At 43.6% G+C, this 14,979-nt stretch overlaps 1 protein-coding gene across 1 annotated transcript in view; it reads left to right on the top strand.

Annotated features, from left to right (window-relative positions):
- The window catches only part of LOC145347959 (neurogenic locus notch homolog protein 1-like), a 158,424-nt gene that overhangs the window by 57,632 nt on the left and 85,813 nt on the right, over positions 1-14,979 (top strand). Inside the window, exons 3-6 of the mRNA XM_080195979.1 lie at positions 1,353-1,606; positions 2,126-2,464; positions 7,284-7,406; positions 13,632-13,865. Of these exons, the coding sequence (XP_080052105.1) occupies positions 1,353-1,606; positions 2,126-2,464; positions 7,284-7,406; positions 13,632-13,865 (950 nt within the window). The remainder of the gene's footprint in view (positions 1-1,352; positions 1,607-2,125; positions 2,465-7,283; positions 7,407-13,631; positions 13,866-14,979) is intronic.

Below are 14,979 nucleotides of genomic sequence, written 5' to 3'. Positions count from 1 at the left end.
CTGTTCTCTGTCACCCTTGAACCCACTACTAATTAAAAATCTATCAATCTTCTCAAATTTGCTCCATGTCCCAGCATTGACCACATTCTGGGTTAGTGAATTCCACACATTTGCCACCCTACCAAGAGAAGTAGTTTCTCTTCATCTGTTTTAAATCTGCTACCTCGTGAGCTTTTTATTGTAGATTTCTCCAAGAGGAAACATCCGCCCTGTCTGCTTTGTCACTACTTTTTATCATCTTGCATATCTCAATTAGATCTCTTAATCTTCTACCTCTAGGGAGTGTAGGCCTTAAACTGCTCAATCTCTCTCCATAAGACCAACCTTCAAACCAAGAGAAATTGATCCCTCTGGAATCAATCTAGTGAACCTCCTTTGAACTGCCTGGAATATCACTACATCTTTGCTCAAAAAAAGGGAGACCAAAACTGTACACAGTACTTCAGACGTGGTCTTACCAATGCCTTGTATCGTCATGGCAACACTTCCTTACTTTTATACTTCAGGTATAAATGCCAGAATTCCATTTGTTTTCCTTATTACCCGCTGTACTTTCATAGCAATTTTCTGCAACTCGTGCACGAGGACGTCCATATCCCTCTGCATCGAAGCACCCCGACGTCTCTCTATTTAGATAATATGTTGCTTTATCCATTTTTGTTGGAAAAATAGAAAACCGCACCCTTATCCACATTAACCTCCATCTATTACATTTTGGTCCACTCATGTAACCTACCTATATCTGTTGCAATTTATAATCCCACCTTTTTAGTAAGAATAACTGTGACTCTCTAAAATTCTCTGATGTTGGGGGAGGGGAGTCTTCGCATTTTATAAAGGTTGGCTGTGGGAGGCACGGGGTGAGGCCTGGCGTAAGATTGTATATCTGTTCAATTGGTTGGGTTGCACGATAAACATAAACACATGAACGATAATTTAAATTGGAGTAATATTTTTCAGAATACGTACATATAAGAAGGGGGATGTGGTTTTGAGAGTTAGTCCATTGCACAATATACTGGAGTTATAATGTCACTCTGACTTTGCTCCAAATATTTGTCTGCCTACCAGTCCTTCCAAACCACTCCCCCATTTTCTTCCCTGTTAAAGCACTGAGTTTTGTAAATTCAGTTACACAGTTGTGAACCCATGTAGATGGCTGGTTCATGGCATTGCTTTGCAGTTAATTGTCATTGATTTCAGTTGGTTGATTTTTTAAAAAAAATTTTTCCCAGCGGTTTTGTGTGTTTAATGTACAGGCGCAAATAGTGATTTTATTTATTGGTTCTTTCAGACATCTTTGAAAGTAGCAGGTGACTAATTTGAGCTCTCTACCTCTCTCATGCCCCTAGGTGTCGATCAGGATTTGTAGGTGAATATTGCCAGCACCGGGACCCCTGCCAGATTTCAACCTGCCTCAATGGAGGAACATGTGCCATTTCAGGGAAAGTACAGAGGTCGTGCAATTGTGCTTTGGGGTTTACGGGTGAACGTTGTGAGACAACTGTCACCAATGTCTGTTCGAACAATCCCTGCCAAAATCGAGGAACCTGCCGCCTCATTACTCTTGAGAAATATGAGTGTGACTGTCAGCAAGGATGGATAGGTAAGAATAACCATATGCATTTGGCTAAGAATTGGAAACTACCGTTGAGACAAAACATTCCTGTTCTTTCTTATTGGGGAATACAGGAACAGCAAGCAGTACGTGAATTTACTCATTGAGCTTATTCTGCCATTCAAGAAATTATAGCTGGCCTGCAACCTAACTCCATATCAATTGCCCCTTTAATAGAATCGTTAACAATCTATTAATTTCAAGTTAACTATTGATTCTATTGCCATAACATGGAGCAAAAATGCCAACACCTTTTCGAGTAGAGCCATAAAAACTTTAATATCCATCTGTGAGAGCAAACAGAGGTTTGATTCGTCCAAAACAGTGGTACCTCAGACAGTACAGCACTCTCACTACTGAATAATTTTCTGAAGTCGCTGAAGGGTCCTTGAACCCACAATGAGCCATGGCTGTATTTTATGGTGCAACCTTATGTTGTGGGGTGTGGCAGTGGGGGGAAATGAAGAGTAATTTTAATCTCAAAATCTTGTTTTAACTTTTCAATAGGTAAAAACTGCCAGCATGTCGATTCCTGCGCCTCTCAGCCATGTGCTAATGGGGGCAAATGCAGCAGTTCAAGAAATAACTACACCTGTAGCTGTGTTCCAGGCTACACCGGATCCCAATGCAAGATTGACATCAATGAGTGCAGCGCCGGGGCTCTGTGCCAGAATGGAGGAACATGCAAGAATGTGCCAGGATCATATCACTGCCTGTGCAAGCCAGGATTCACTGGGGCCAGCTGTGAGAGTGTTTATGTCCCCTGTGCACCATCGCCATGCATGAATGGGGGCACCTGCCGACCAATCAATGATGACCAGACCTATGAATGCAACTGCCTGCCAGGTATGGGATGGAAACAGAACGGTGCCATTCTGTTTCTCTGCATTCAATTCAATCTTGGATGGCCTGGCACTCATCTTTCTCTGTATTCCTAAACACTCTACCTCACAAAATTTGCCGAACTCTGTCTTGAAAGCTCCAATAGTCCCAAGATCCATAGTGTCCCAAATTTGTACTATCTTTTGTTTGAATTAGTGTGTCTTGATTTTCCTCCCAAATGTCTTGGCTCTGTTTTAAAATTGTGCCTCATCATTCTTGATTAACCTCCTGAGAAAAATTTTTCTCATCTACCCTATCGACTCTGTTAAAAGACTTGTTCAGACTGTTCTTCAATCTTCTATAATTGATTTAGTTGGGTAACAAAGCCTGCTAATGCTCAGAACCTGGAAATAAAGAATTGTGTTGTTTTCGAGCACCTTGATGAGGAGCCAAATGTCACTGAAGGGAACACCACCCAAGGAGTGATAGTCATCGCAACTGAGCAGTAATTGGTGATGTCAAATTTGTGCTGTAAAATCTTAGTGTTGTAGGATGTAAGATGTAGGATGTAAGAAGGATCATCATAGGGATTGCTAGATGAATAAAAATCCAGCTAGTTCATAGTTGACCATCTAGAAGAAGGTAGAACATACAAGGTAAATGGTAGGACACTGAAAAGTGCAGTAGAACAGAGGGATCTAGGAATACAGATACATAATTCCCTAAAAGTGGCGTCACAGGTAGATAGGGTTGTAAAGAGTGCTTTTGGTACATTGGCCTTTATAAATCGAAGTGTTGAATATAAGAGTCAGAATGTTATGGTGAGGTTGTATAAGACATTGGTGAGGCCGAATTTAGAGTATTGTGTGCAGTTTTGGTCACCGAATTACAGGAAAGATATTAATAAGGTTGAAAGAGTGCAGAGAAGGTTTACAAGGATGTTTCCAGGACTTGAGAAACTGAGTTACAGAGAAAGGTTGAATAGGTTAGGACTTTATTCCCTGGAGCGTAGAAGAATGAGGGGAGATTTGATAGAGGTGTATAAAATTATGATGGGTATAGATAGAGTGAATGCAAGCAGGTTTTTTCCACTGAGGCTAGAGGAGAAAATATTAGAGGACATGGATTAAGGGTGAAGGGGGAAAAGTTTAAAGGGAATATTAGGGAAGGGCTTCTTCACACAGAGTGGTGGGAGTGTGGAATGAGCTGCCAGATGGAGTGGTGAATGCGGGCTCACTTTTAACATTTAAGAAAAACTTGGACAGGTACATAGATGAGAGGGGGTGTGGAGGAATATGGTCCAGGTGCAGGTCAGTGGGACTAGGCAGAAAAATTGTTCAGCACAGCCAAGAAGGGCCAAAAGGCCTGTTTCTGTGCTGTAATGTTCTATGGTTCTAATGATACAGTGACAATGCAGATGTAGTCTACTCGTTGTAAAATATCAGTGAGGCTGAGAGGGAAAGCATTTTTATGCAGTGGGTGGTTATGATTTAGAATGCACTGCCAGAGAATATGGTGCAGGCAGATTCAGTTGTGGCTTTTAGGAGTGAATTGGATGATTAAGGATATGCAGAGCCATAGTAGAAAAGGCAGGGGAGCTGCCGATTGACCATTCTGTTATCATTCGCGACAATACAATAATTTTGAATCAAGATGAGTTTGAGAGAATGCAGCTCACGTGGATATGGGACTGTTGCCTCAAGGCAATCCAAATTTCAGCTGTGCTGCTGCAAAGGATTGCTGAGCAGGTTCATGTACAACTCCAGCAGGGAAGAAAACATTGGAGCAGATCTTCTCCAAGTCAGCGGTTGCTTACTTTCTCGCAGCAAGCTTTGAGGAGTAGACTCAAGGTCCATCTGATCACAGCCAGAGTAGAAACAGCATGAGAGGGAAGATAACTGAAATAGAGAATGACAACTCCCTCCATCTGGAATTATTCTATCAGTTGAAAGTGCACAACTGGGGCGGTTCCAGTAAAACTGCTGGTTTGTACCGTGTTATATGCTGCCAACTATGACAGTGTTGTTGTACTGTTGAAAATCATTGCATCCCTAGAGAGCGTGTGTTCAGCCAGGGTTTCTCTGATTGCTATCTAGTGACATCACCTCCTCTCCCACCTTACTTGCCCAGTTAATGTATTGTTAGTTTAATAAGGAACTATATCTCACTGTGACTTATTTCGTGACACCTCTTGCTCCAGTTGTGCAGGGCATTTGTGGGACCAGACTGAGAATACTTAATGCAGTTTTGGTCTCCCTACTTAAGGGTTAGATCTGTATTGGAAATAATTCTGCAAAAGTTCATTAGGCTGATTCCTGGGATGAAGATGTTGTCTTATGAGGAAAGCTTGAGCACGTTTGGTCTTTACTCTTTGGAGTTCAGAGGAATGAAAAGCGATCTTATTGAAACATACCAGATTCTGAGAGAACTTGACAGGGTGAATGCTGAGGGGAGGCTGGAATCTAGGTTTGCAAGACACAGCTTAAATATAGGTGTCTCCCATTTAAGATGGAAATAAGGAGGAAATTCTTTTTTCAGAATGTTGTTCATTTTTGGAATGCTCTTTGACAGAGAGCAGTCAATGCTGAGACATTGAATATATTCAAGGCCAAGTTGGACAGATTTTTGATTGTGAAGGGATTTGGGGGGTGTGCAAAGTCAACTTCAGGCCATGGCCAGATCAGCATAATCTTTTAATGATGGAGCAGTTGTGAGGAGTCAAAGGACTTGCTCCCACTCTTACTACTTATGGCTGTACAGTTTGGTAGGTACCATCCATGCTCATCGATAGCCTTTTCCACACAAGGGCTCGTACTCCAGTCTGACCCAGCAGCCTCTGGTGAGAAGAAGGAAAATGTGAAAGAAGGGGGGGGAAGAGGATCTAATAAGGGCTTATCACAGACTATCAGCACACTATAACTATTTATGACCCAGACCCTCCAGTTTGCTCATTCCTTGTACCCTCAGCAAGTAGCTAGCTGCGAACATGCTCTCGGAATTGGCTGCATTACTGTTGGGATATGTAAGTGCTATTTTAATACACTGATGATCACAATGGCCCAGTGAGGAGTGCTGCTCAGGCCGTTGCTGGCTGCCTTGCCCAGTTGCAGCTAGCTGTTTACATAATTATTTAGGATGGGAGGAAATTTGATTATTAATTGAACCCCCCATTTGCTCATTTTTTTTTCACTTACTGTCCCTTGCATCGCCAAAAGTTAATTGAAGCAAACGGTCTTATTTCCACCTCTGCTGGCAAAGGTATTCTGTGTTAAAAGCATGGTATTCTGCCCTTGCTTGGCACTTGCTTACGTGATTTTTGTTTTCCCCCTCTATCACTTTGAACGTGTGGCTGAACACTCATGCTGATGTATAAAGTCATTTTTTTTAATAATCTGACTGAGGATCTTGGCCAGGAAATGTGTTTTGCCAATGAGGAAACATTTAAGCTGAAATTGCAGGTGAATTACTTAAACAATTAGCTGCAATAGTGGGTCCCTCTTGACATTATTTACTCTGTTCCAAGGTCAATCAGGAGCTATCGCACTAAGTAGGCAAGGCAGTCGCCTGTAGGGAGAGGGTTTGCAGGAAACTGAGCTTCACAATGTTACAGGATGTGCAGTACTAGAAAAACAAGCTTCTTGGAAACCGTACAAGAGGATATTGATGAAAGTACTTAACATACAAACACACAACCCAGATGCTGCAAGACTTGATCTGCTGGTCTGAATGAAGCTCATTTGAACCTTGTTTTGATTTAAGTGCATCACGCAATGATCTGGTTTTCGTATTGAATCTGGCATTAATCCTACACCAAAGATGGGTATGACTTTGGAATTGAACAAGAAACATTATTTTGGCTGGCACTCTGGGACAGATGGAAGAAGCCTACATCTTGTTTTTATATATACATAAAAGATTTGTAGGTTCTTGTATTCTGGGACATTAGTAAAACTGCAGTACAAAATGATGTTTCAAATAAAAGTGAGGTCACCATAGTTTTGGTCTTTGGTTATGACTTTTTGTGTTGCAACTTAGCGTAGTACTTGATGAAAATAGCTATAGTGATAACCATATCCTCCACTTTTGAACTGGATATGGTGGCACAGTGGTGAGCACTGCTGCTCCACAGCACCAGGCATCCGGGTTTGATTCCCAGCTTAGGTCACTGTCTGTGCAGAACCTGCACGTTCTCCCCACGTCTGTATGGATTTCCTCTAGGTGCTCCAGTTTCTTCCCACAGTCCAAAAGACATGCTAGTTAGGTGCATTGACCTAAATTCTCCCTTTGTGTACCCTGAGCATGGTGACGAGGGGATTTTCACAGTAACTAACTGCAGTTTTAATATAAGCCTATATGTGACACTAATGAATAAACAAACTTAACTTGGCAAAACATTCCTAACCTGCAAGTTAAAAAATTGTGCTCTTGATTGAGTTCTGGGAGAGTCACTTCTGAACAGAAGGAATAATTTCTGTTTGTCACTGTACAAAGTGAAGCACATGGCAAAAGTTTAAAAAATGCCAAATACTTTTCTTTATATAGAATTTATGCAAAAGTGTCCAATTGCAGAATGTCTGCATACACTGGGAGACCAGATAACCTACTTTGTAGGGGCTGCATTGGAGAAGATGGAGAGTAGTGGTCTGTTGCACACTAAGAAATAAGAGTTGCTGAGGAGAACAATGGTTTGTGTTGGATGGAGGATTGTTGAAAAAGGGAGTTGGTCACTTTGGTTGGGTGTGTGACTGGCTCATTTAGTGCTGAAACATGCACATTAGCTATAGAATGTGAGTGCTTTATATTGGGAAATAATCCATGAACTAAATTCATTCTTTGTTGGCAGGATTCAGTGGGAAGGACTGTGAGATAAACATTGATGATTGCCCTGAGCATAATTGCCAGAATGGAGGCACCTGTGTGGATGGAGTGAACACATACAATTGCCGATGCACACCTGAATGGACAGGTATGTGAAGAGCTTTTGCTGCATTGCCTTAAATTATAAATTGAAGAATGTTTGTTTAGTTAAGATTGCACCAAGTGCACATCGAGATGTTTTTAAGAGTTAGTTTATCCCCATCAAGCAGGTGGCTAGGTCCCAAAGGAAAACTTGTGTGTATTTAACTTAGAGGTGGGCAACCTGTGGCTTGTGGGGGATGCCACATGTGGCCCATCTAGGTTCTGAGTGAGGCCCATGAACATACAACATTACAGCGCAGAACAGGCCTTTCGGCGCCGACCAGTTAAAAAACAATGACCCTCTAACCTAAACCAAACCCATACCATCCATAAACCTATCCACGGATCTCTTAAACGCCCCCAAACTAGGCACATTTACAACTGCAGCAGGCAGGGCATTCCAATCCCTCACCACCCTCTGGGTAAAGAACCTACCCCTGACCTCCGTCCTATAACTACCACCCCTTAATTTAAAGCTATGCCCCCTCGTGCTAGCTTTCTCCATCCGAAGAAAAAGGCTATCACTGTCCACCCTATCTAAACCTCTAATCATCTTATATGTTTCAATAAGGTCCCCTTGTAGCCGCCTTCTTTCTAACGAAAACAACCTCAAGTCCCTCAGTCTCTCCTCATAGGACCTCCCCTCCATACCAGGCAACATCCTGGTAAACCTCCTCTGCACCCTCTCCAAAGCCTCCACATCCTTCCTATAATGTGGGGACCAGAACTGCACACAATACTCCAAGTGCGGCCGCACCAGAGTTTTGTACAGTTGCAACATGACGCTGCGGCTCCTAAATTCAATCCCCCTACCAATAAACGCCAAGACACCGTATGCCTTCCTAACAACCCTATCTACTTGATTCCCAACTTTCAGGGATCTATGTACACATACACCTAGATCCCTCTGTTCATCCACACTATTCAGAGTCCTACCATTAGCCCTATACTCTACGCATCCGTCATTCCTGCCAAAGTGAATTACCTCACACTTTTCCGCATTAAACTCCATCCTCCACCTCTCGGCCCAGCTCTGCAACTTGTCCAAGTCTCCCTGTAGACTAAGACACCCTTCCTCACTTTCTACCACACCTCCGACTTTGGTGTCATCAGCAAATTTACTAATCCACCCAACTATACCCTCATCCAGATCATTTATAAAAATTACAAACAGCAGTGGCCCCAAAACAGATCCCTGAGGCACACCACTCGTAACTGAACTCCATGTCGAATACTTACCATCAACCACCACCCTCTGTCTCCTATCCGCCAGCCAATTCCTAATCCAATTTCCTAGATTACCCTCAATCCCATACATCTGCAATTTCTGCAGAAGCCTTCCATGGTGAACCTTATCAAACGCCTTACTAAAGTCCATATATACCACGTCAACTGCCTTACCCCCATCCACCTCTTTAGTCACTTTCTCAAAAAACTCAATAAGGTTAGTAAGGCACGACCTACCCTCCACAAAACCATGCTAACTATCTCCAATTAATTCATTACTCTCTAAATAACTATAAATCCTATCCCTAATAATTTTTTCTAAAACCTTGCCCACAACAGAAGTAAGACTCACCGGTCTATAATTCCCGGGGAAGTGTCTGTTCCCCTTCTTAAACAATGGGACAACATTCGCTAACCTCCAATCTTCTGGCACTATACCGGTGACCAACGACGACCTGAAGATCAGAGCCAGAGGCTCTGCAATCGCCTCCTTTGCCTCCCAGAGAATCCTAGGGTAAATCCCATCCGAAGGCATCTTATCAACCATTACCCACGAGCAGAGTTGCCACGTGCTGCTGATTTGTTTGCGTAGTTTTTTTCCGGCCAGAATGACTGAAGTGATACACAATGTAAAGCAGAGGCAAATAAAGTGAGGTACGTGCTGACTGCTTACAACGCCAACTGAGAGCCATGCATCCAAGGTGCAAATATTTATTTTGTTTTTAGCATTTGAAGTTGATAGTTCTATTAAATGATTAAGTAGTTGCTATAACTCATTATGAAATATTTGGTGACACAGTGATTAGCACTGCTGCCCCTCAGCACCAGGGATCCAGGGTCAATTTGAGCCTCAGGTCACTGTCTGGCGTTTACACATTGCCCTCTTGTCAGTTTGTTTGCTGAAGGTGTGTAGGGAGTTACACCAGTGTTGGGCAACATAGGCTAATGAATGGCCCACACGAGTGTCCCTCCTTCATCTCAGTGGGCCTCAAAATTGACATCAAGCTTGTTCAGTCACCATCTCCCCATGGATAAGATTAAGTACATTTAATATATAGATTCACTACAGTGCAGGAGACATTTGGCCCATCAAGACTGCACTGACAAAAATCCCACCTGGGCCCTTTTCCTGTAATCCCACGTATTTATGCTGCGCTGACACTAAGGGAGAATTTGGCATGTCCAATCAACCTGATGCCCACACCTCCGGAGTCTGAGAGGAAACTTGAGCTTTTAAAGTGTGGTCCCAGCTTTTATATTGATAACTATAGTAGCCAAAAGGTGTGCAGGAACGTCATCTCTCCTTTCCTAGCTAGTTACCTGAGTTGGGAGGCCAACATCTTGCTGAAGTAAAACCAACACTGGGAGTATTAAGGGCTCAGAAATAAACTTGGATCGCAAATGTTTGGCTAGTTCAGTTTACTATTGATGGTGTTGGTTGAAGGAGAAACATTGGATCAGATGCTGGAAGAAATACCAAATCTCCTGCTGCTGATCATTTTCTAGTGATGAGGATTAGAAAATACAGGAGAGGACCTGGGAATGATATAATGTTATTCAGGAGTCTCCTGACTCATCTCCTGAGGTCTTGTAGAATGAATGAGCACCTTCATGAGAAGGCAGAGTGTTGGGACATTGAGGAACTATGCTTCTGCTGGGGTCAATGGTTCCACAAGTGTGTAGCAGAAAATTTGGTGCAGGAGAAAGGTTGGGCCAAAAAGTGCTTTCATGGTTACAAATATTGCCTCCGCAAGATTTGATGATATTTCTCTAAGCTTTGACCAGCAGTGTTTTTTTTTCAATATCCTCCTTTCCTTGCTAGTTACCCAAGTTGGGAGGCCAATGTCTTGCTGAAGTAAAACCAACACTGGGAGCATTAAGGGCTTAGAAATAAACTTGGATCTCAAACCAACAAACTAAAATATTTTTCTCTTCATAACTTCATTCCTAAATTCCCTCCTGCTTTTCCATTTCTTTCTTTCTCTCTCACACTCTCACTCTCTCTCACTCACTCTCTCACTCTCTCTCGCACTCTCTCTCGCTCTCGCACTCTCTCTCGCTCTCGCACTCTCTCTCGCTCTCGCACTCTCTCTCGCTCTCGCACTCTCTCTCGCTCTCGCACTCTCTCTCGCTCTCGCACTCTCTCTCGCTCTCGCACTCTCTCTCGCTCTCGCACTCTCTCTCGCTCTCGCACTCTCTCTCGCTCTCGCACTCTCTCTCGCTCTCGCTCTCGCTCTCGCACTCGCTCTCGCTCTCGCTCTCGCTCTCGCACTCGCTCTCGCTCTCGCACTCGCTCTCGCTCTCGCACTCGCTCTCGCTCTCGCACTCGCTCTCGCTCTCGCACTCTCTCTCGCTCTCGCACTCTCTCTCGCTCTCGCACTCTCTCTCGCTCTCGCACTCTCTCTCGCTCTCGCACTCTCTCTCGCTCTCGCACTCTCTCTCGCTCTCGCACTCTCTCTCGCTCTCGCACTCTCTCTCGCTCTCGCACTCTCTCTCGCTCTCGCACTCTCTCTCGCTCTCGCACTCTCTCTCGCTCTCGCACTCTCTCTCGCTCTCGCACTCTCTCTCGCTCTCGCACTCTCTCTCGCTCTCGCACTCTCTCTCGCTCTCGCACTCTCTCTCGCTCTCGCACTCTCTCTCGCTCTCGCACTCTCTCTCGCTCTCGCACTCTCTCTCGCTCTCGCACTCTCTCTCGCTCTCGCACTCTCTCTCGCTCTCGCACTCTCTCTCGCTCTCGCACTCTCTCTCGCTCTCGCACTCTCTCTCGCTCTCGCACTCTCTCTCGCTCTCGCACTCTCTCTCGCTCTCGCACTCTCTCTCGCTCTCGCACTCTCTCTCGCTCTCGCACTCTCTCTCGCTCTCGCACTCTCTCTCGCTCTCGCACTCTCTCTCGCTCTCGCACTCTCTCTCGCTCTCGCACTCTCTCTCGCTCTCGCACTCTCTCTCGCTCTCGCACTCTCTCTCGCTCTCGCACTCTCTCTCGCTCTCGCACTCTCTCTCGCTCTCGCACTCTCTCTCGCTCTCGCACTCTCTCTCGCTCTCGCACTCTCTCTCGCTCTCGCACTCTCTCTCGCTCTCGCACTCTCTCTCGCTCTCGCACTCTCTCTCGCTCTCGCACTCTCTCTCGCTCTCGCACTCTCTCTCGCTCTCGCACTCTCTCTCGCTCTCGCACTCTCTCTCGCTCTCGCACTCTCTCTCGCTCTCGCACTCTCTCTCGCTCTCGCACTCTCACACTCTTGTTGTACTTGTGTGAGTGAGGTGGGTACAAGATAAAACACTGCACGGATTGGAAGGGATGGGTGCCTTTAGAGGGAAAAGAAATGTTTGAAATTAGGTAGGCGAACAGGATATAGGAGTTAATTGAAAGCAGAGCGGGGGAAGGCTTTGCGAACAAAGGAGTTTTTGCTTCAGACCCTTTGGCAGTGACTACAGCTTTTCAGCTGGAATGCATTCAGGGTAAGTGAGCAAGACATGAGGTTGTGGAATTGATTTGGTCTGGTTCCAACCATCTGACTGCAGAATTTGATGGGATCCTAGTTCAAGGTTGAGGTGGGGGTTGGGGGACAATTTGCAGTTTTGCGCTGATGCTGTGGCCAACAAATTGGCCAACATGAAGCAAATGGTGGTGATTTACATGGTGGGTTTAAAAAAAAAATTTCAAATTTCCTGTTATTTACAGCTGAAATCAGCTTAGAACACATTTTGGAGATGGAGTTGCAGAGCGATTGAGATATTTGAATCTGTCTGTTTGGTATTCTTATGCCCATTCAGTAAACATTCTGTTGTAGTATTGGGGGATAACCCCAGGTTCACAAAGAATTACATTTAATTTATAGCACAACACAGGTCATTTCTCATAACTAATTTATACTGTCCACGAGCTCCCTTCCATCCTAATTCCAAGTAACTGTGTCATCGATTCTCTTGCTTTCTCCCTTGTGTATGTATCTAGCTTTCCCTTGAATGCATTCATGCTGATCATCTCAACAATTCCATGTAGTACCTAGTTCCATGTTCTCACCACCCAATGGAAGGAGTTTCTCCCAAGTTCTTTATAGGACATATTATTGCTGTGGTGGAGAGAAATCAATCAATATTGTTTGCTACAATTCCATGGACAGCTGATGGAATGAGTTTTAGCAAAACAAGTTTAATTAGCCTGCCTGTGTTTGCTGTCTGATGAATGAACAATGGACATTTGCCTAAGATGGACCATCTGACGTCTGACGACCTGTACCCGCCCAAGGAGCTTTAGCTTCTGGCAGGGTGGAGTGATGATTGTGGTTGGCTGCAATTGGGCATCATAATTCAGCAAAATCAGCCATTAATGTAAATGTAATTTGTTTTGCTGGATGGGCAAGAGGGATTAAGGGATATTGGACGGTAGAGTGGCAGTGTAGTATCTTTGGGACCAGCCTTCCAATCTAGTACAGTCCCTTGTTATTGTGATACTGCCAGCAACGTTGTCTCAGTGTAAATTGTGTTTAGTCGCAGCCGCTGCTAGGAAGGACCATTGTGTGGCCAATGCTTGAACATTACATTGGTTGTCCAGCACAGGTTTCATCATAAATCTTTACAGTTGCAAACATCTCGTGTAGAAGTAAAGATGGAAAATATTGGGGACGATCGAACACTTCTGGAGGCAGTGACCCGAGAAAGTGTTAATATTCCAGATCTGTGAACTGGTTCTGATAAAGGTCACAGACCCAAAGCATTAACTCCTTTTCTCTCTCCACAGATACTGCTAGAACTTCTGAGCATTCCAAGCAGGTTCTGATTTTGCAAATTTCCTGCTCCTGCAGCATTTTGCTTTTGTATTTTTTATGGATGTGATTTTACAGGGATATGGACTGAGTTTGCCATTTTATTGTGCTGCAATGTATATATGGATGAATTTACATGTATTAATTGCCCACAGTGAGTGAAGTGTTTCTCCAGATTCTCTGCTTGATTATGCAAATGTATGAATCTGTTTATGAACGATTCATTCCTTTCTTCAATCTAGGTCAGTTTTGTACAGAAGATGTAGATGAATGCCAACTGCAGCCAAATGCATGTCAGAATGGAGGAACCTGCTCCAACAACATTGGAGGGTACGACTGTGTCTGTGTCAATGGCTGGAGTGGTGATGATTGCAGTGAGAATATTGATGACTGTGCTGGTGCTACCTGCATGAATGGGGCCACTTGCCATGATCGCGTGGCATCTTTTGTTTGCGAGTGCCCTGTTGGCAAAGCTGGTAAGGCTTATGTTCTGAGATTTAATTTTAATTCATTAATGTTTTCTAAATGTAGGGTAGAATAGAAATAGTCAAGTCCTGATTGTCTTAGATGATGTCAGGACAGTGGGGAGAAGTAAGGTTAATTTTACCTGTAGACTTGGACTGTTTTACCTGAAATAATTGAATTTAGATCCCAGCAGCTACTTGCATTGCTAAGCCAGAGCTGTAGAGAAGATACAATCTTATTGATGTGCAGTCTTTTAATGTCTTGCATCAAGTGTTATTGTTTCACTGGTTTAAGTGAAACTAGTGTTTCTTATTTCAAATTCCAAATATGGTATCCATTCTGAGTCAGTGGTCAGACAGTTTTGATTCTGTACATTAGTACAATCTACAAATTCCCAAAATTTGGCACATGGGTTTCTGAAATGTATAATAATGGTTGGTTCGAAGGAGGATGTTAAGGTTCTTGAATTACACATCATTATTGGGTTTGGAAGCCTTAATCAGCACCTTTGCATTTGAGTGAGTGTTAAATACATCCAAAGAACATTTCACTGACTTTAAGATTCTATGCTGTCCTCCCTAGTTTCCAGTTTTTTTATTCATGCATGAGATGTGGGCATTGCTGGCTGGGCCAGCATTTATTACAAAGTGGCTTGCTTGGCCATTTCTGAGCACAGTTATGAGTCAACCACATTGCTGTGGAAGTGGAGTCACATGCAGGCCAGACCAGTTAAGAGTGGAAGATTTCTTTCCCTAAAGAACATTTAGTGCGCCAGATGGACTTTTAACAACAATCAACATGATTATCAATGGACTTTCATTCCAGATTTTTACTGAATTAAATTTTCACCATTTGCCATGGTAGGTCCCCCAAGTCCAGTGACAAGACCAGTGTCCTACCACCTCCTCTGTGTCCACTATGATCCTTCGAGATGAAAAATTCCTCATCAATCCAAAATGCAAGCTGTTTTAAAATGAATATTAATGAATAGATTTCTAATTTAGTGGTTTAAGTCATGCATTGGGAATTCTGACACTTATTTATCACTGGGGAATTTTCAAAACTAGAGAGATAAAAGACGCATAATGCAATGGGCTGAATGGCCTTTTCGTCTTCTGAACTTGC

This window comes from Carcharhinus amblyrhynchos, chromosome 9, assembly GCF_965287045.1.
Source record: "Carcharhinus amblyrhynchos chromosome 9, sCarAmb.v2.hapA, whole genome shotgun sequence".
Taxonomy (NCBI): Eukaryota; Metazoa; Chordata; class Chondrichthyes; order Carcharhiniformes; family Carcharhinidae; genus Carcharhinus; species Carcharhinus amblyrhynchos.
Note: the sequence above shows the minus strand (reverse complement) of the source record. Positions and strands in the feature narration are given on the sequence as shown.